A 20,329-nucleotide genomic window follows, 5' to 3' on the forward strand; every position below is an offset into this window, starting at 1 on the left:
TATGTCAACAAGTACTTTACATTTTGAATTGAAATAAAATGTTACACACTTGACTGTAAAGGCAATAAAACACACACACCTGCTTCCCATTGCTCTCCTCTGTGGTCCTGCATGCATCAAGCACTCCGAATGTTTTTCCCAAATAATACGGCATGTGCCTTTCTGCAAAGACTGGGCCTCTAGGAATAGACGCATTGGCCGATTTGGAAGCACAGAAGACCTTCTTGCTGAAGTGTGTGTTGAGAATAACAGGACAGCTGAAGCCCTCAACAGAAAGGTGCTGCCTGCAACAAGTCAAGTTCATCAAGTTTAGATTCAAGGCAAATCTGGTATAGCAGCTGTTTGAGCGTTTCTTATGCTGGGTCTTAATAAAAGGAACCATGGGGTTTGAGTATTTTAATATTGCATGAAATAAACATCTATAAAGTTGAAGGGCAAAGATGAACAGCTTTATGTTATGATTGTCTTGATAACACTTGAAAACAGTCAGATTGTGAATTAAATGGAAGAGGCTGTTGCATAAATGTAGAGGGGTGGGGGCTGCTACCTCGAGAACTTTTTGAATGTCAAACTCAGATAAGGTACCAGCCACCTCCACAGGTCTGTTCGCTGCGTACCACCAGCACAAAGTACAAGTTCAAATACGTTAACCTCCTCCAAGACGAGAGAAGAACGCAACGGATGCATGCGTCCTCTTATACTTTACCTAGTGAAAGATAAAATTTCCAAGTAATTACATGTCGCAGTGCTCAATCTGGGGGATGCGGGTGAGAATACTTTCCAAATGTGATGTCATGTGTGGAAAAATACTTCAGTCGTCACAGTCAACAAGCCTGAGAGTGAACTGATGAAAAATCAAACTCAAAGTGTGTGTATGTGTGACCTGACGTGCTGATCTCGCTTTAATTTTTTACGGTTATCAGCTTAGATTTCACTCATCTGTAAGTGGCACAGAGATGCTGAACCACTCCTTTAAAACCTAAGTGGCTCATTGACATAAATACGGCCCATCTGAGTGGCACCAGGCCTAACAGCTCCAAAAAAAAAAAAAAGTAGGATAACAGTAATTATATAGCACTGTGTTGTTGGTAAGTATAAATTACGACTTTTTCCACATGTAACATTGATAATACCGTGATGATGGCTTATCGCTGAGTCATAGCCAAATGCACTCTGTGACTGGAACCTCTGTGCATGTTGCAGCTCGCCCAAGACGTGTGGTGATACTTAAACACGCAGATAAGTGTGGAGGGGGGGGACTATTTGTTTAGACATATAATGAAAACACCGTGGGAAAGAATTTATAAGCCAAATTATTAGATTCGCACGGTTTATGTGCACCCACATTTAATGAAAGGGAGTCTAATGTGACCTTAAAGAGTTCAGACTTTGAGAGTGCTGGATTTACAGGAATTACTTTATTTGCTGGTCAGTTTGGAGGCTTTATTTTTTTATAGTCCTTACTGTATAGTACTGATGAGTGTTTCTAATATTTTCCACTTGTCTACTTCCACATGTCTTTATTAAACAGACTGTAGCTGTAAAGTAGAGCCATCTCTGACAGCAAAAGAAGAAGAAGAAGAAGAAAAAAAAAAAAGCTAAACCACACAGGTATGAGTTCCTGCCACAGTGTTGTTCCTGATTGCGTTGGACTGTACAAACTGTTACTTGCATTGTTTCCATCCCCTGGAGCATTTTTGTCTTCATTTTTGGTCATGCAAGACTACCAACTACACAATGACTATGGAGAAAATCCAGTAATGGGTTTTTACCAGTGCAGGTGGAGACATCTGTGACTCATCCACTGCAAAATAATCTACCCTCTTAATGGCAGGTATATATCAAGTACACGTATATGAAAAGAAGTTTTTCCTTTCTTGGTGGCTCTATATCATAAAACAAAGGATAGTAGACTTTTTGGGGCCAGAGACCCTGCACAGGGGATATTTTCTACTACAGCCTCAACTTGGATTCAGTATCACTTGACAGTGCAGACTAGTATTTCCTCTGCTTTCCAGCCAAGCAGTGGGCTAATAAAGCAAGATGCTTATCAGCAGGGCAGTTTGTTGCACCTGAGAAGACAGAGGTGCTGTGTCACAAGCATATGAGTTCATAGTGGCATAAAATTATGACACAAGACACACTATGCTAGCTTTATGAACAAATATTGCCCCCAGTCTACAGCTTTTAATGCTAAATCAAAACTGTAGGATTAAGAGTAAGATATTGTGCAGAGTTCTGGTGGTCTCCACTTAAAATAACCACTACCATGAAATCTCTGTGATATTTTAAAGACCTTATATTGTAATTTTATCTTAACAGAGCATTTTACTCTCAGACTGTAGACTGACAGGTTCACAGAGTTCATAGTTATCAGGATCCTATCCTGTGGAACCAGCTCTCAGTTTGGATTCATGAAACAGACACTTGCTACTTTTAAGGCCAAGTTTAACCCTTTCCTTTGTGATAGTTAGAGTTGTATCTTGCAAACCTGAAGGACCCCTAGCTATGCTGCTACTGTTATTTACTTCCTGTGACGCACTGTGTCTCCCCTGCCTAATTTTTTTTTAATATATCACTACTGCATATCATGAAATTGTGTCTTCTCTTTTCAGTGGTTTGTGTTTTGTCTTCATCTCCCTATGGTCTCCTTTTTCCTCACTTCAACTAGTTGTAGAAGATTGCTCTGCCTCCCTGAGCTTGGTCCTGCCAGAGGTCTCTTCCTGTTAAAAGGGAGTTCTTCCTTCCCACCGTCACCAGTTGTTTGCTCACAGTGGAGTGAACAGCGCTTGAGTGTTGAAGTTATATCTCTAAACCTGTAGGTTTTTCTCTTGCATTATAAAGCACCTTGAGGCAACTGTTTTTATGATTTGGTACTATATAAATAAAACTGAATTGACCTGAATTAAATTGAAATGTCAGCACATAGTACATGATGCAATGTTACCAAAAATAAAGGAGTTATATGATCTACAATATTAAAATAATACTTACATTTTAATGCATTAATACAATAGTATCGTTATCTGAATATCTGGTTTCTTCTTTTTGTCGTTCAGCAGCATTTAAACCAATTCCTGTGTGGTTTGAATGAGTGTAAGTATTTCTGGTGTACTTTAAATAAATTTGCACTATGTTCTAAATACCTTAAATAATGTTTGCCAGTGCTTTTATACAAATAAAACTTCTGAATGCAGGACTTTCAACTTGAAGTGTGGTATCTTTAGAGCGACGGTACCTTGTTTACTGACTCTGATGATGAGATTAGTTTTTTTTCCACCACAGCTGAATTTTGCCAACCTTAAAAAAAACAACAAAACTAAACAAGCACAAGACAAGCAATGATTAAGCCTCAGCGATCGTTATCTGACAAGAGATCACAACAACAATCTGCAAAAGCTGTGCTCTAATCTTAGCAGAGCAGAACGTGCTGTTCATATTCACATGAACAACACCCTTACAGGAAGCATGATCCATTGTGAACAGGTGAGTGGGCAGTTGTCATCATCAGACAGGTAGCCAGGTTAAGGAGCGGCACTGACTGCTTGCGTCACAGCTTGTAAGTGAATAATCCCTGCAGGTATTTCCGCTCGGGCCTTGGCCCACTTAAAACAAGGCGTGGGAGGTGGGAGGAGTCAAACTACTCGTTGCAGGAATTATGGGGGTGGTTAACCCCTCAAGTGTCACACAGGAAACTGATAAGGAGAATTTTACCAGACAGGCTGCTCATCTAATTTCTGGGTTTTTTTTCCCACTTTGGCCTGGCCTGTAGCTGTTAACATTAGACTCAGAGAACATCCACTTTTTCTTGCTGTTATGATGTGCTTTTATACAGGCAGAATACTGATTGATTTAAACTGTCAACCCCACACATAAACAGAAAAAGATTTTAAGATACACGCAAAAATAATGCTTTGAAGCAGTAAACGGTTGTGGCTGAAGAGAATAAAACAGGAAAGGAGAGGTGCTAAAGCCAGAGATCCTCTCAAACCACCATGTGTTTTCAATCTCAGGCCTCTGGCTCCCTCCACTCTCTACTCCCAAATGCTCCAGAAAATAATCCTACTGTGTTTTTTCCCCGGCTTGCTGGAAATGACCTAACTACTGCCAGGAAGAGGAATGCGAAGCATTCCCTGGAGCTGTTTGTGACGTCAGAGCGCTGAGGAGGCCCCTGCGCATCCGCCAGCTTGGATATTCCAGATCAACCCAAACTCCCAACAGCTGGAGTCAACCGCTACCTCGCTCCAACTCCCAAACAATCCCAAAAACAATCCCCCCATGTGAGGCACTGCTCTTCACATCTGGCTCTCGAGTATTTACTATTGTAAAATGAGAACACCAAGTTTTTAACACTTAAAAACACACAATTGTACAACTTGAAAGATTTTAGGCGTGCAACTTCCAGCAAACCTCCTATTCAATGTCTTCTGAGCTCCTTGCCCTGCATGTACTGTGTCACTCGTGCCCGCAACAGTGTATTTTGCTCTGTAGGTTTTGAGCATCAGCCAAGAGATGATTTAGAAAGAAAAACCAAAGATAGGGAGAAAAAATGGTTTCACTGACCGATATAACTCCCCAAATGTGTCACCCAGTCCCAGTGCTATTTTAGACATTAACAGCAAAAATGCTCTAATTCTTAAAATTTAATTATGTGCCTATTACAGCAGATATAATTCATCCATTATTCCATAAAAAAAAAATAAAACAGAGGTTTTTCTTCTGTCGTTTGACCATCTGCTTCTCAGTGTGAGGAATTTCTTCTTCTCTGCATTTTTTGACATTTTAATGGGACCTCTAAATTTAACCAAGTACCCTTCTGCACCACATGCCCAAATTCAACCACATGTGCCTAATAATATAAGAGTTTAAAAAACAATTAGGACATTAAACATTTAAAAACCCATTCATTGTTATTTTAAATCATAAAATAATATAAAATTATGTACTTTAAAAAATCCTTCCTCAAAATTTGGTCCAGAGTTAATCCTCTTTACTGTATTTTTGACCTTTGCACATCATAACAATGGCTGCAAACTGGTTTTGACACAATAGGATCATCTTGTATTCACAAGTGTACATGTCTTACATGTCTTCCCCCACACACACCTTGCCTTTATCTGTACAAAGACACTAAGTAGCAGGGCTTGTCAAGGCCAACTGTACCAGTTTACTTCCTTGTCTTCACCAATGTAAACTATCTGCCCGTTTTAAGCTCTTAATACTTTCTCGGTTCTGTCTGAATATTTGTGGTCTGAAGTTTAGTTTCAGCTTGGTCTCCTTGTTTGTACCGTCACAAATCAGCCATATTTCACACGTCAGTGCTGTATTTTCAGGTGCATCAGAGAAGTCACAGCTGATGTAAACACTAAAAGCTTTCCACTGGTAAATGTGGTGCTTTTTTGTGGAGCAGTTAAAGTAACTATGATGTGTTAACCACAGACTGAGCACATCTTCACTATCAGTTTAAGTGGCGAGTGGAAAAATAAAACACTGCTTACAGCTGCTCACAGCACAGAACTATTAACACCAGAAAAAATAAAAATAAACAAACTCTGCATTATTCACAGTTCAAATTAAACCTTATTCATCTTATACTGAACTCTGGTGTGTTAGTGGGCCTCAGCTTGTCTTCTTTTTAAAACAAGTTGTTTGGGCACTGGTTTAGCTCCCTGGTTGAACAGGCGATCATATTTCTTAAGGTTGAAATGTAGCAGCTTGGGTTCGAGTCCAACCTGCAGCACTTTGCTGCGTATTTTCTCCCATTCTTTTTTTGTCTACTTCTTCACTCCTGAACTGTCAAATAACCCAAAAATAAATATCTTAAAAAATAAAATAAGCTGTTTAGTTCTGGGTAAGGCCCAGCTTTCTTCTGAATGGCTGTCCCTCATGTTTGAACAGCAGCTAAGAAAGTTCTCTATGCTCGTTTTCTGACTGATACCACCATAGTAGGAATATCTGCTCTCAGTGACATCACAGAGAGCTAAAAGTAGAAAAAACTAGAGCCACCTGCAGTCCAAGGTTTTGGCTCACTGGAATTATTCTTATATACACTGACCTTTTGAAACTTAAGCCATGTTTAATATGTAACTATAACTTTGAAACAGAAAATAATGAAAGGGGTCAGCTTTAAAAGTGTGCCCTGTGCGCCATCTGCTCACCATGGTGGATATATGTGGATGATGTCACTGGGTGCAGGAATCAGCTGTGCAGCTGTCTCTCTGTTGAATAACACCAACATACGAGCGCTCTCCTCAGAGACCGGGTTAATGTGTTGGTGGCTGTCTCCGGGGGGTTGGTGGTGCTCGCAGTGCGCCAACTGCATGCTGCACTCCTCATGAACCTCCAGCACCTCGAGCACCAGCACGCCAGCCCTGTCCACTGGAGATCAGAGCAACAACAACAACACAGATGTTTAATGCTTGTGTGTGTGTGTGTGTCTGTGTACACAGTGTACTCATGCTCTCTGTGGGACTCATTATGCATTATGAAATTCTTTTTTAGCATCAGAACGACTTGCACTGCATATCTGTAAAGCTGTTACTGACTCAGCCTGAGCTGGATATGAGACGCAGTAAATCCCAATGGATGACTGCACAAATATTTGGAATTTCACCACAATGCTGATTGCTTGGCGTGAACTATAAAGTCCACAGAGATACTTAAGAAGAGCAAATCACAATGATGCCCTGCAGCTGTAAACAAAAGCGAGATAGGAGGGAGACTTGGCATCATGAAAGCGAAGTGTGTAAACTTGATTGCATTGAATTGTTAAAATTGCAGAAGAGAACGGGCAAAGTCAATGCAGCTCATTGTGTGTGTGTAGGTAAGTGGCCAGAGGGGGAATTTTAATATGATACGAATAAATCAGATCAAGGAGACTGCTGGAGAGGTATTAGGTTTTAACAAGCATTTGTCCAAACATGAATGTTAAGTGGTTCATTTGTGCTCTGTGCATTGAGATCCCAAATAACAAAATCATTACAATAACACCAGGCAGCACGCCAAAACCGAGAGAGTACTCGAGTCCTCCTCTTGACCTGCAAATTCAATATTTTAGGAAACAACTCAACATACTTGTTTTATTGTGGGGTATTTATCTTACAATATAAAGCGCCTTGAGGTGGCTGTTATTGTGATTTGGCTCTATATAAATAAAACTGAATTAAATTAACCGTAGATAAGTCGCACACCATCACAATCAGATGTCACAGAACAGGGCGATCCAGTCTGCATCAGTGTTGTTATTGGTAATTATGTGTTCACCAAAATATGAACGAAACCAATGTCAAGTCACTGCCTGGTTTTGGACAACGTTATCATATTCAGATGAAAATGTGGAGTCCTAAGTTATCAGTTAGGGCTGGCAGGCTTCACTGGACTTAAGCAAATGACAGACATGTTCCTTCGAATTACTGTAATTCAATTTTATTTAATTAGCACCAATTCACAACAACGGTTGCCTCAAGGCACTTTACACTGTAAAGTAAGGATTCTACAATAATAGAGAGAAGACCCCAATAATTGGACAACCATCTATGATCAAGTATTTGGCAACAATGGGAAGTAAAAGAATCCTTTTCAAAAGGAAAGCACCTAAAGGAGAACCAGGCACGGGGAGGGGCATCAATCTTCTGTGTGTGGTTGGGGGTTGGGGAGACAGCAAAAGGACAACAGCAACAACTTTAGCGACACTGCTAACTTAAAGTCTAACCGCATTCTGAGGCCTCAAAATTAATGTTTTATTCACAAGCTGATTTCCACAGTCAAAACCCTAGTTTATATGGAAGCCACCAACTTATCTGCAAACCCTCGCCAACTACTGACTGAATGGCGGTGAAATTTGTAAAAAGTGCGACGCAAACCGGGAACAGACCTTTTGCCTTAAAAGTGAAAGTAGCACCTTTTAAAACGTGTTAATTTCACGAACATTCTCCATTTCCAGTTTGCGTTGCACTTTTTCAGTTTTCACTATTGCTCAGCAGCTAGCTAGCACTGTCTGCAGAGAAATTCGATGTGTGCCATGCAAAACATGGGCAACAAAAGCAATCACAAGAAGGTTTTTTTCATGCAGTACCGTCTTCATGACCAGGTTCACCTAGCAACAGACAGCAACCTCCAAGAAACACTCGCAATGAGTCGGGAATGCACATTTTTTTCCTTTTGACCAGAAGTTTCAAAAGCATCGCAGACAAGTGTCTAGGCCTATGTGACTGAGGCTTTAGCAACCTGCATCCATAACCTGCTGACTCTTGCTTAAAATGCCAGAATTTCACTCAACAAAACAGAAGCACAAACTCCTCGGCTGAACTCTACCACACAACGTAGCATTTACCAGATAAATGCCATTAAAATGCTCCGAAAGGCACCAACTACACAAATGTGGTGGAGAGGTGCAAACCAGGTCCAAATTAGCAGAGAGGCCTAGGAGACAGAGACACTCTGCACATGTGTGTCTTCACACGTGTCAGTCAAATTGGCCATTCTGTGAACTCTGAGCCTTATTAATATCCAAATGTATGAGTCAGAACAAAGTTCACTCCCATATATATTATAATGAAGGAAATTAGTCAGAGAGGCCAAAACTGCCTTTGTATGAGGCTGAAAACATGACTTTTAATGCTACTTAATTGGTGATTTGAACCATTGATTCCATGGGGACTGTTTGGCCTGGAGTTTGCAGGTTGAGTGTAGAAGATTAAATTGTGAAAAATGTTCTGGAAAAAGAACATTTTGCACCAAAAGATATATTTTTTTTATATTTAAAAAAATCCTGATGTCAGCCATGTGACGTTAATGGGTTGAAAAGACTAAACAAACAAAAGTCTTTGTGCAAAAAAGACAAAAGAAAGATCAAATATTGATTAGACTTCGAAACCAGGTCAAGTCAAAATAAACTCCTACATTTCAACCCATCTTCGTAGCTCGTTACGCTAGTCAAACCATCGACTGACCACAAACTCTAAGTTAGATCAGGTGGGCGTTTTCATTTTCCACAATCAACTGTCACCTCTGAGTCAATGCTCATGTCCTATTACGAGGAGATACTTAACAACAAGACAATGCAAGTGGTTTGGTACGCCGCGGAAAGGAAAAAAGAAAAAAAAAAGGTAGGCAAGCAGCTTCCTGTCACCTACATGTCGAGTTCACAGTTCAGCCAGCATTTCCTCAGCGTGGCCCCTAAGTACAATCACATGTATGGTAAAAAGAAAGAAAAAAAAAAAATCACACCTTTCAGCCAGGCTTCATCCCACTCACAAATCAAAGTTCACTGTTAAACTTTAAGTGATGATTCACAGGTTTATGTGTGCATGATCCTGGTGTGATCTGGCAGAGGACTCGTGTGACGTGGATCACCTGTTGTGGTTGTTGCTGCCGAGGAATCAGACACGGACTGGTGCTTCCAGAAGCTGATAGCTGACCTCTGCCTGCACTGAAGTCGATTCAGCCTTTCTGCCAGACCTCCACTGCGAAAAACACACACACGCACGCCCCCCACCCCCACAGAGGTAGATGATGTAATGTGATAAACTCACAGAGCGCAAGCAGTCTAACCAACGCACAAGCAGAAATGTTTATTTCAAAGTGAAGTAAAAGATTTTCTGATGCACAGAACCAGCTGTCAAAGACTACAGAAAGCCATCTGTCAGATTTGGTGGGCTTAGAGATTGCAAACGACATTTAGCACCCACATTGTGCCACCAGGTGTCCCTTTCATCATCAGTTCTGCCGTGGAAACATTGTCACCAAAGTCTGTCTATCACCTGGCTGCAAGCAATACATCTTGCTTTGTTTGTTCGTATTGTGAAGCAATGCACTATCACACATATTATACGCTCAGGTCCAATTTTTATTAAAACTAACACCGTCCTGCAGAAACTCTAACTCCATGAAGGCTGCAAAGACCAGTGCGGTTTCTTGAGCGTCACTGACATAACTTTATGATAATTTTGAAGGCTCAACTGTGTGAGGTTAATGTTATGTAACTTGACTGATATCAAACTTCTATAAAACTAAATTCGGTGCAGTAATATGATACGCTCATATGCTGTGTATCAGCAGAGGTACTAGGCATTTAAAAACAGTGGACTGGAACAAAAGTCACACCTTTGAAACTTTCTTCTCTTTTTGGCAGAGTCTTCTGGAGTCTTGGGTTGTCTATTGACTGGTTTCTGGGGCGTTTGCAGCATCGCCTGAGCAGATCTCACCCAGTTGCTGATTGACTTTTTGCTGCCCTCACCAGTTTGGAGATGAAAGATCTCAGAGTCCAGTCTGCTTGAAGTCACTGGGCTGCCAATATCCTCTCCATCAGATACATACCCTGAGATCTCAAGCTCTTTAACCTGGGAACAAAGTGAGCATTTGATGTGAAGAACAGTTGTAATTTTGTAGTTTGACATTCTTGAATGAAAACGTTAAAAATGCTCAACTTGCAGTCAAATGCAACTGTATGTTACAGTGGGGCAAAAAAGTATTTAGTCAGCCACCGATTGTGCAAGTTCCCCCACTTAAAATGATGACAGAGGCCAGTAATTTGCACCAGAGGTACACTTCAACTGTGAGAGACAGAATGTGGGAAAAAAAATCCATGAATTCCCATGGTAGGATTTGTAAAGAATTTATTCGTAAATCAGGGTGGAAAATAAGTATTTGGTCAATAACAAAAATACAACTCAATACTTTGTAACATAACCTTTGTTGGCAATAACAGAGGTCAAACGTTTACTATAGGTCTTTACCAGGTTTGCACACACAGTAGCTGGTATTTTGGCCCATTCCTCCATGCAGATCTTCTCAAGAGCAGTGATGTTTTGGGGCTGTCGCCGAGCAACACGGACTTTCAACTCCCGCCACAGATTTTCTATGGGGTTGAGGTCTGGAGACTGGCTAGGCCACTCCAGGACTTTCAAATGCTTCTTACGGAGCCACTCCTTTGTTGCCCGGGCGGTGTGTTTTGGATCATTGTCATGTTGGAAGACCCAGCCTCGTTTCATCTTCAAAGTTCTCACTGATGGAAGGAGGTTTTGGCTCAAAATCTCACGATACTTGGCCCCATTCATTCTGTCCTTAACACGGATCAGTCGTCCTGTCCCCTTGGCAGAAAAACAGCCCCATAGCATGATGTTTCCACCCCCATGCTTCACAGTAGGTATGGTGTTCTTGGGATGCAACTCAGTATTCTTCTTCCTCCAAACACGACGAGTTGAGTTTATACCAAAAAGTTCTACTTTGGTTTCATCTGACCACATGACATTCTCCCAATCCTCTGCTGTATCATCCATGTGCTCTCTGGCAAACTTCAGACGGGCCTGGACATGCACTGGCTTCAGCAGCGGAACACGTCTGTCACTGCGGGATTTGATTCCCTGCCGTTGTAGTGTGTTACTGATGGTGACCTTTGTTACTTTGGTCCCAGCTCTCTGCAGGTCATTCACCAGGTCCCCCCGTGTGGTTCTGGGATCTTTGCTCACCGTTCTCATGATCATTTTGACCCCACGGGATGAGATCTTGCGTGGAGCCCCAGATCGAGGGAGATTATCAGTGGTCTTGTATGTCTTCCATTTTCTGATGATTGCTCCCACAGTTGATTTTTTCACACCAAGCTGCTTGCCTATTGTAGATTCACTCTTCCCAGTCTGGTGCAGGTCTACAATTCTTTTCCTGGTGTCCTTCGAAAGCTCTTTGGTCTTGGCCATGGCGGAGTTTGGAGTCTGACTGGTTGAGGCTGTGGACAGGTGTCTTTTATACAGATGATGAGGTCAAACAGGTGCCATTCATACAGGTAACGAGTGGGGGACAGAAAAGCTTCTTACAGAAGACGTTACAGGTCTGTGAGAGCCAGGGATTTTCCTTGTTTGAGGTGACCAAATACTTATTTTCCACCCTGATTTACGAATAAATTCTTTACAAATCCTACCATGTGAATTCATGGATTTTTTTTTCACATTCTGTCTCTCACAGTTGAAGTGTACCTCTGGTGCAAATTACTGACCTCTGTCATCATTTTAAGTGGGGGAACTTGCACAATCGGTGGCTGACTAAATACTTTTTTGCCCCACTGTATATGCTGACATCCAGCTCCACATTTTTATTCTAGGACTCTAAACACGCTCTGAATCATTTACATCTCAAAGTAACCCTTATTTGTCTTGGTGCAACCTCTCAAAAAACTTCATACTAGAAACTGCCAAGGGTTCATTTTGAGCCCCTTGGTATTTTAAAAATCCTGTAGGTTTGTTAAATTAAAACTCAATCATCTCATATTTTCTGCCATTTTCAAAAATTGGCTTATTCATCAAATACTCAATTTTGGGGTGTGGGCGATCAAAAGAATTAGGACAACTTTTACCAAAGCCGAAATGTTATGTAATGTAAAACCACTACTGCAGCACAGCATGTTGCTTAGAAACATGATTGCTTTACACACATTGTGAGGTTGTGTGTAAAGCCTGCCACAAAACGAGTTACAGCTAGGTAGATGTGACTGATAAATACATATAGAGAGGGACTGTAGTTAGATAACACATGAATAATTATTGCTGGGCACATGATGAGTTGGAGCAGAGCGGGGAGTGTGTGACCGAACAGGGCAGGTTGCTGGCTGTGCAGAGCAAGTAAAGTAAATCCAGAGCACAGCTACCTGTGAGGTTAATTTTAAAATGTAGGCAATCAGCTATTCAATCTCATTTACATTTATTCTAATGTGTATTTTTATTTCACATTCTGTAAGAAAATGCTGTAAATCATTAATAAAACTAATAAAACCCCTTAAAATGAATCTTAAATATGTATTTTGTCAAATCTTCCTTAATATTATAAAAATTTAGATGAAAATTAACAACCTAACTTCTTCAAGAAATGATGCCTTTGCTATTACTGCTGTTGTTACTGGGGTCAAAATGACCCTCCTAGTGTTAAATTCCTTCCCCTTTCTTCTGATTGGCTAACCCTTGTAAACAGAAGGTGTCAGCAGGTGAGTGAGGCTGCTGCGTTAATGACCAGGATATCCTCTCCCTGTACAGAGCTGAAATAGAAAAACTGTCTGAAACAGTTTTTAAAGCAATCAGAAGTTAGAAGCTTATTGTTATACACTCATTTCAACAATAGGAGCACAGGGCTCGCAAAATCGCTAGCCCGATGTCCCGGGGCTAGCGCTTTTTCTACCAAAATCTATCTCTGCCCTGCCCGTCGGGCTGTCATAGAAAGGAAAAATATATGTCAATGCTTTTGCATTCTTTCGGAAATGTAGCTGGGTAATTATGTCATTGGCATCGGTGAGCCAGAATTTGTGGGCTTGTTTTTTGCTTTCACTTTGCAATCGCGTGAACTGTGTATAGAGAGCGACAGTACTGATTGGTGAGTGACGATAATTTGCTTATCAATCGTTAGCTTACTATGCAAACATGACAAGTGAAATCTCCCGCAGCAAGCTTAAACATGTGAGAGGTTGATCGCGCAGAGAATCGCTGAGCGTTATGTGAGTGCGTGTGTAAAAGCAGCAGGATATATATTTTAGTTCTGCTGAGCCAAATAAGACAGGTCATCGTGAAGAAGTGACAGCCAAAGAAAAGCTTACCACAAAACGGAAAAGTTATGACAAATCAGACTATAAGGCAAGAAGAAAGTGCAGCTTTATGGTTTCATGGACAAAAGAATTTCTGTGGCTGCAATATGACAAGCTAAATAACCATGGGTGCACATAAGTGGTCCGCAGGTGCGCATTTGCTGTCAAAATAAAAAACGCGCACAAGATATGAAGTTGCAACGCGTGTTTGCGTACATAAGATTTTCTGGAGGAGGACAGACATTTGTTTAGAACTCTTAAAGATGTCGAAGAAGAAAGCTCCTTTAAGCAATTACTTTGGTGTGCGCGTTGCAACTTCTTATCTGGTGCGCGTCTTTTATTTTGACAGCGAATGCGCACATGCGGACCACTTATGTGCACCCATGTAAATAACATAATGTTCTGCCGGGTGTGTTGTTGGTTTTCCCTCGATTTCTGAGTCGACAAGCGCCTTTGTTACTGGGACCAGTAATTTTAAGAAAGGCCCCCATTAGAACCCATGAGAAATGCAAGAAATGCATTATTGCTCAGTCTGCAATCTCTTTCCCAGAACAAACACCAATTGCAAATAACATACTAAAAATAAACCTGAAAAATCTGTTTAGAACAGCGTACTATGTTGCAAAGAGTGAACTACCACTGGCAAAATGTAGCAGTCTTCGCAAACTTCAAAAAGCAAATGGCCTAGATCTTGGTTCCACTTACCTCTCACTTCAGTGGAAATTTCAAATTCAGGATCTGACACAGACTGATTCATGTTCTACACAGTTCTTACAAGTTCATAGAAATTTCTGTTCAATTAGAACCAAGTATTTGAGTTGATGGTTGTAATTTTTATACAATGTTGTAATTTGTGTTTCAACAATTTTTTGATTAATGTTTTGTTTCCTTTACAATATTATACTTTAATGTATAATATTGTAACGGAAACAAAACAGGAAAATAAACATCAATCAAAAAACTGCTCTCTTTTTTATTCGGGCTACTTAAATTTATTTTGGGCTACCAAATACTGAAGAGTCCCTGCCCGAAGGGCTACCAGGGATTTTAAAATTTTGCGAGCCCTGGAGCACCAATCCCTATAAAAGTGTAAGTGTGTATAGTATATATAAAGGCAAAAAGTAACGCTTTTAAAATGGTTCATCCATCTGTAACATATTCATGAGTACTTAATGATTAACAAAAACAATAAAATCAATATCAAAAATCAAGAGGATGATACACCGACATGCAGTCAGGCTGATTAATTGTCAAATTAGTGCACTAAACAATCTTTCTTGCTGTATCATTGCTGGCTACACCTGAAGGAATCTGTTCTCATGGAAAAATCCACTAGAAACCTGAGTTCCTGTCATGTGCAGACAAGACCAGCATACCAGGCCCTGTCAGCCAATATGCTCTCTTCTTTGAGTCAACTTGACCCTGCTAGGCAGCGTGCCAGCAGACGTCACACTCCAACCAGCTACAGAGAAAAAGGAACACTATGTTCCTGGCCCCGGCTCAAAAATGTTTTCACCAGCACTGAAAGCATTATAAGTACACAGCTCTACGCAGCCTCTTCCACTCACTCAAGTTCTCCTGAACAAACAGTAGTAAAAAAGTTGTTTATAGCCCTTCTCGAGCTCTTATGTGGTGTGGGTGGTTGACCCTTTAAGCGCCGATGTCGGTGGGTGTCGGACCGAGCAACACACTTCATCTGGGAAGCAGCCATCCCCTTTGGCCTTGAAGCGCGGAGTCGCCTATACAGCTCCGCCTGTCCTCTCTTAGCGGCTAGTACAAAAACACAGAAATCTGGCAGGGGCACATTAAGTGACTCAGCCATGCGTTTATCTGGAATAGTAAATTTTGCCTAGGATTAGGATCCTTCCCCCCTCCCCCTCCCGTATCCTGTTAGATCCGGTTTGATTTACAATTGGAAATGTGTAAGTGAGCTTTCCGGGCAGCAAATAAAAAGTCCAAATAGGCCAGAACATTCTGATATTCTAATTAAGTCAATATTTACTGTGCATATACTAAATTTAATCACACTGATAATCGGAGGCAAGAAAGCTACGTACTATTACTTTTAAATATGTAACATTTGATCTGCCAAAACTACCCCGTGCACATATTTCAGTGCGACTATATTAAACTATAAAAGTAGGACTCTAAAGGCTTCTTTCTAGAGGCCCTCTGACCACAAGCCTCCTGTTTGTTGATCTTATATTTTTTTGACCCCAAAGAGCTGATAACAGCAAATTATAAGTGTGACAAGAGGAAGTAGCTGGGGTCTGCGGGACTGATGTTAATCTCTCGTCAGGCTTCCTCTCGATATATCGAGTTAGTGCTTTTTGCAGCCTCAATAAAGGAGCGTAAGCGGCAGGCAGAGGCTATACCAGTACCGAGACAAATGATCACCGGCTTCAATCTGACCCATCCTCGTGTTCAACGGTGTTCTCACAAACCGCTATCTAGTCAACCGCATTCATTCAGTTTTGCCACAACCTGCTGATCTTTTTGTTTTTTAAATTGGAATATGTGCTCTAACAACTAAACTGTATGTGTGTGGTCTATGAGCTAAACACTGTCACCACTCCTTGTACATTCTCACCATGCCAGCCCTGCCTTCAACAAACAGTACCTCTGAATGGCTTGTGAGCGGGAGCAGTCGAGCCACTGTGTGTGTGGGGGGGGAATCTTTCATTACACCATTTAATCTGATGGTTCAGTTTACATGAATTATGTTTTGTGTTTTGGCTTTAAGAAAAAAAGAACAAACACTTCAAAAATATTTAATTTACTTTACTTGACAAAGTACAAAAAAGGAGCGCAAATCTGCACATTTGTAAACCTGAAAGGTTCAAATATTACTCAATAATTTCCATTTTCTCTGTGTCGCAGCTCTACAGTGTTTTTATTTCTATAAATAACACGAGTGGAAACTATGCAATTCTTTACATATTGTACTTAAAGAGAGGCAGGTGCTTTTTTTGTGAGTTTCACGTCACGCATAAATTAGCCCCAGTGTTCAGATCTACTTTGCCCTTCACATTAAACCTGTGTTTTACTGCTGGCTCAGCTTCTGAACTTTGACAGAACATAACCTGAATCTAGAAACTACTCTGGTTTGAGCCTATGGGGCCTTCTTAGGACATCAAAACATGGCTGAGACAATGCTCCACCTAGTGGTTTCAAGGCTAAACATTCAACTGCAACAAACTGAACAAAAAATTACTGGAAAAAAAAACCAACAACTTTGAGACAAACACTAAAATATAATATCTACATAGTATCTTGCAAGAACACAGGCTTTCATGCAGCATCTGCTACAGCTGCAAACAAAGCCATCAGATTAGCAGCGAACAGTATTCTGCAGCAGGATGCCAGAAAAGTTGTTAAAACACACAGATGAGCACTTCTTAGACAAATGCATCAATTGGCAGTCAGCTGATAATTAGAAACACAGTTGGTAATATACTGGACTAAGTTAGTAAGAGCTTAGGAAGGCTTATAGCCCCACCTAGTGTCCCCTAACACAAACAGCACTGATCTACAGATCAGTGTGCCTCATTATGCAGGAGTTTAAAAAAAAACAAACACTTTCACGGCACAGATAGTTTAATGTTTACTTACATCTTCAGTTTTAGAAGGGAAGTCATTTGGCTTCTCTTCAGAGGAATCACAGTCTGAGATTTGTTGCCCACTGTGCTTTTCAACATCTTCCTGAGACTCATCACCCAGATCGCTGTCTGTGTCAATAACGGGAAGGTCATCTAGGAATGAAAGAAAGAGTTGTGCTAGTGCTGTAAATTTTATCTTATGGCGTTTATCAGGCTATAGAGATAACTGAGCTGTTAATATATAACAGAAGTTTATAACCTTAAGTCAATTGCTTTTACTAAGAAAAATCTGGAAATGGACCACAAAGTAGACTGAATTAAAGGAACAGTTAAGCTTTCTAAGAAATTAGTTAATTTACTGTATTACCCAGCGTTACAGACAATAAGCATTTTTTTTTTGTAGATTTGCATCTGTACACCAGCACAGTAGGTTAAATAATGAAAATCTGATTGAAGGCCACACTTTGAGATTTTGATTCAAGGGGTTTAACGAAAGTGGTGCATTAACTAGTCACGAATTATAGCCAATAGTACACTTAGTCCAACTAGCCCATTCTTGGAAAGCAGGAATGCACTGATCATCTTAGCAACACCAACGGAGCTGGAAAACAACAGAAGACAACTTTCTCGAGGAGTTAAAGTTTACAATAAAGACGTGCTTTCACTTTTTGCACAATATTCACTCTTTTGCACATTTCAATTGCACTGTTGTGTCTGTATCGTTCTGTTCTCTCTGGTGTTGCACTGTTTTTGTTGTGTTTTTTGACAATTTTTGCACATTGCACTTTATGTAGTCCTGTGTTGATTGTCTGTTATATGTCATTTATAGCACCATGGTCTTGGAGGAACATTGTCTCGTTCCACTGTGTGCTGTACCACTGCACATGATTGGAATGACAATGAAGCCACCTGACTTGACTTGATAATGACCCAAAACATACTGCAGTAGCAATCCAAGAGCAAAACGGTTGTCACCTGATCTCGACTGAATAAGGGACGCTTTTCAGTTATTAAATAAAAAAACTGAAACGGACTATAAAGGATTTTCAACTAAATATTAAAAACTACTTTTACATTTAAATGTTATGTTGGTTTGTCCAATTCATTTTGAGCTTCTAAAAATGGCAAACTGTAAAAAAAGTAACTGTAAATGAAGAAGACTGATAGTACACCGACATATGCTTTTTTTGTCATAAAGACTAAAACAAAGGTGCTAGTTTGACCATAAAGCACCTCCAAAGGTCAGAAACTATTTGTTTTGTCGTTAAAAAATTGAAAGAAAAAAAAAAAAAAAGAAATGTTTGAAGATCTTTTTTTTAAAAGGTGAACTTCAGTTAGAATAACCTGAAATGTAAAATTTCTCCCTCAGCAAGTCACAACTTAATTTTATACCTTTATCAGTGCTGAGCATGAGCAGTGCTCTGCTGTAAGACTGAGTGGAAGCTGTGGGTCTCCCTCGACTGTTACACTGCTGCTGCCTCTGGGCAGTAACTCTGGATGGATGCTGCTCCTGGGTCTCATCATCAGGCTGCTCAGAGTCACTGGAGCTCCATGCAATGTTCACTGGGTCCTCCTCACGGTGAGGGGAACTGCTCTGAACTGGGAAACACATACAGAAGGGGACAATGCAATGTTCAAATTAAATCACTATGAGGTGCTTGTTAAAACTGGAGACTTACTTACAAGAAAGCTGGCCTATAACAGTTGTGGCTGTGCTGAAAAATAAAGGTGGCTGTATAAATACTGACTTTCTAGCTTGTTAGAATTGTACAAACTCTGTTTTTGCCTCAGATACTATTTCCATTTAGGTTTGCACATGTTTTAATAATTACTATAAATCAAGCATGCCCCATGTTTTGTGTTATGTGCACATATACTAGGTATCACGTTAAGAAAAACCCACTTAAAAGTGATCTTCAGGTGAAGGTGATTTCAAGATTGACCAGTACATTTAATCTGTCATTAATGATGTAATGATTCATTACATAAGCAATGATACAGAAATCAATATGAAAAGTAAATTTCAAATGACAACTAAAAAATGCAAATATGACAAATATATTAATAACCCTTTTAAACATTTACATTTTAAAAGACATGTACAAGAAATTCACCGTTTCCACAGACTAATTTCAGTTTAGATTAAGAGCACACACCCCTAAAGTGTTTTCCAGTCAATAACACAAAAGTATGATTTTGTATTTCAAAGTAAAAGGAATGGCATATATGAGCTCTTTTTCATCTGGAAAGCTTCAGAAAGCTATGATAAGGAAACTTCCTGTTTCTACTTAGTAATTGCCCTGGAGTAATAGGATTACACCCTTACAGTGTCATCCAGTCTAATTGTGCATTTCAAAGTAAAAGCCCTCTGAAACATCATACATTAGATATTTCTTTTCCTCTGTAAAGCTTCGGACAGCTATTATAAGGAAGCTACCTGTTGCCACAGACTAATTATTTTATAACTGCTGTACATATTTCCCATTTTCCTAACAAACTTAAAAGAAATGAGTGGGCCCTGACTTGTGAACAGTACTGTACACTTAAGTATGATGTACTTACAGAGTATTAAAAGTTGTGAGGTTAGATAGAAGATAGAAAAGTCTGAGATGGACCATAGCAAGAAAGGCCAGCAAACTGAGCAAGATACCTGCAGCAGACAACTGTTTCAGCTTCTTTAGAGTAGATAGTTTTCTTCCTGAAGACGGAATGATCTGCAACAAAAAATAGAAATCCACAGTATGAACACAGTTGGAGTAGTAGGGAGATAATGCTAAGAGATGGACGGAAAGCTGTTGATCTTTATCACCTTTGTCACCGGACTATCCAAAAAACTGTCTCCACACTTCTCCCAGCTCTTAGCGGTTGAAAGGGAAGAGAGCGAAGAGGGCTCCCTGCCCACTTTCGGGAGAGCATTTTGGATATCATCGGGAAAGAAAACGCACTTTATGTCCCTGGAGTACCTTTTACGCTGCAGAAAATTAATGAAGAAGTAAAAGGGGTTAGCTTAATAATATATTTTTTTAAAAAGCCTTTAACGGTTTTTGCTAAGATAACCCTGCTGGAGGCTTTAATGAAAATTTCACCTGTATTTACTCTGACAACCGAATTACAAATGACAGTGTATATATTTGCTATTATTAATAGTTAAAATATTATTAAGATTCTA

General features: G+C 40.1%; 1 protein-coding gene across 1 annotated transcript in view; it reads right to left on the minus strand.

The window, feature by feature from the left end:
• spidr (scaffold protein involved in DNA repair) overlaps nt 1-20,329 on the minus strand; it is a 45,578-nt gene that overhangs the window by 24,978 nt on the left and 271 nt on the right. Inside the window, exons 2-9 of the mRNA XM_085141701.1 lie at nt 19,970-20,131; nt 19,811-19,874; nt 18,553-18,759; nt 17,174-17,313; nt 10,105-10,340; nt 9,355-9,464; nt 6,159-6,378; nt 80-284 (exon numbers count right to left, since the gene is read on the minus strand). Coding sequence (XP_084997827.1) covers nt 80-284; nt 6,159-6,378; nt 9,355-9,464; nt 10,105-10,340; nt 17,174-17,313; nt 18,553-18,759; nt 19,811-19,874; nt 19,970-20,131 — 1,344 coding nt within the window. The remainder of the gene's footprint in view (nt 1-79; nt 285-6,158; nt 6,379-9,354; nt 9,465-10,104; nt 10,341-17,173; nt 17,314-18,552; nt 18,760-19,810; nt 19,875-19,969; nt 20,132-20,329) is intronic.

This window comes from Neolamprologus multifasciatus, chromosome 18 (assembly GCF_963576455.1).
Source record: "Neolamprologus multifasciatus chromosome 18, fNeoMul1.2, whole genome shotgun sequence".
NCBI classification, from domain to species: domain Eukaryota; kingdom Metazoa; phylum Chordata; class Actinopteri; order Cichliformes; family Cichlidae; genus Neolamprologus; species Neolamprologus multifasciatus.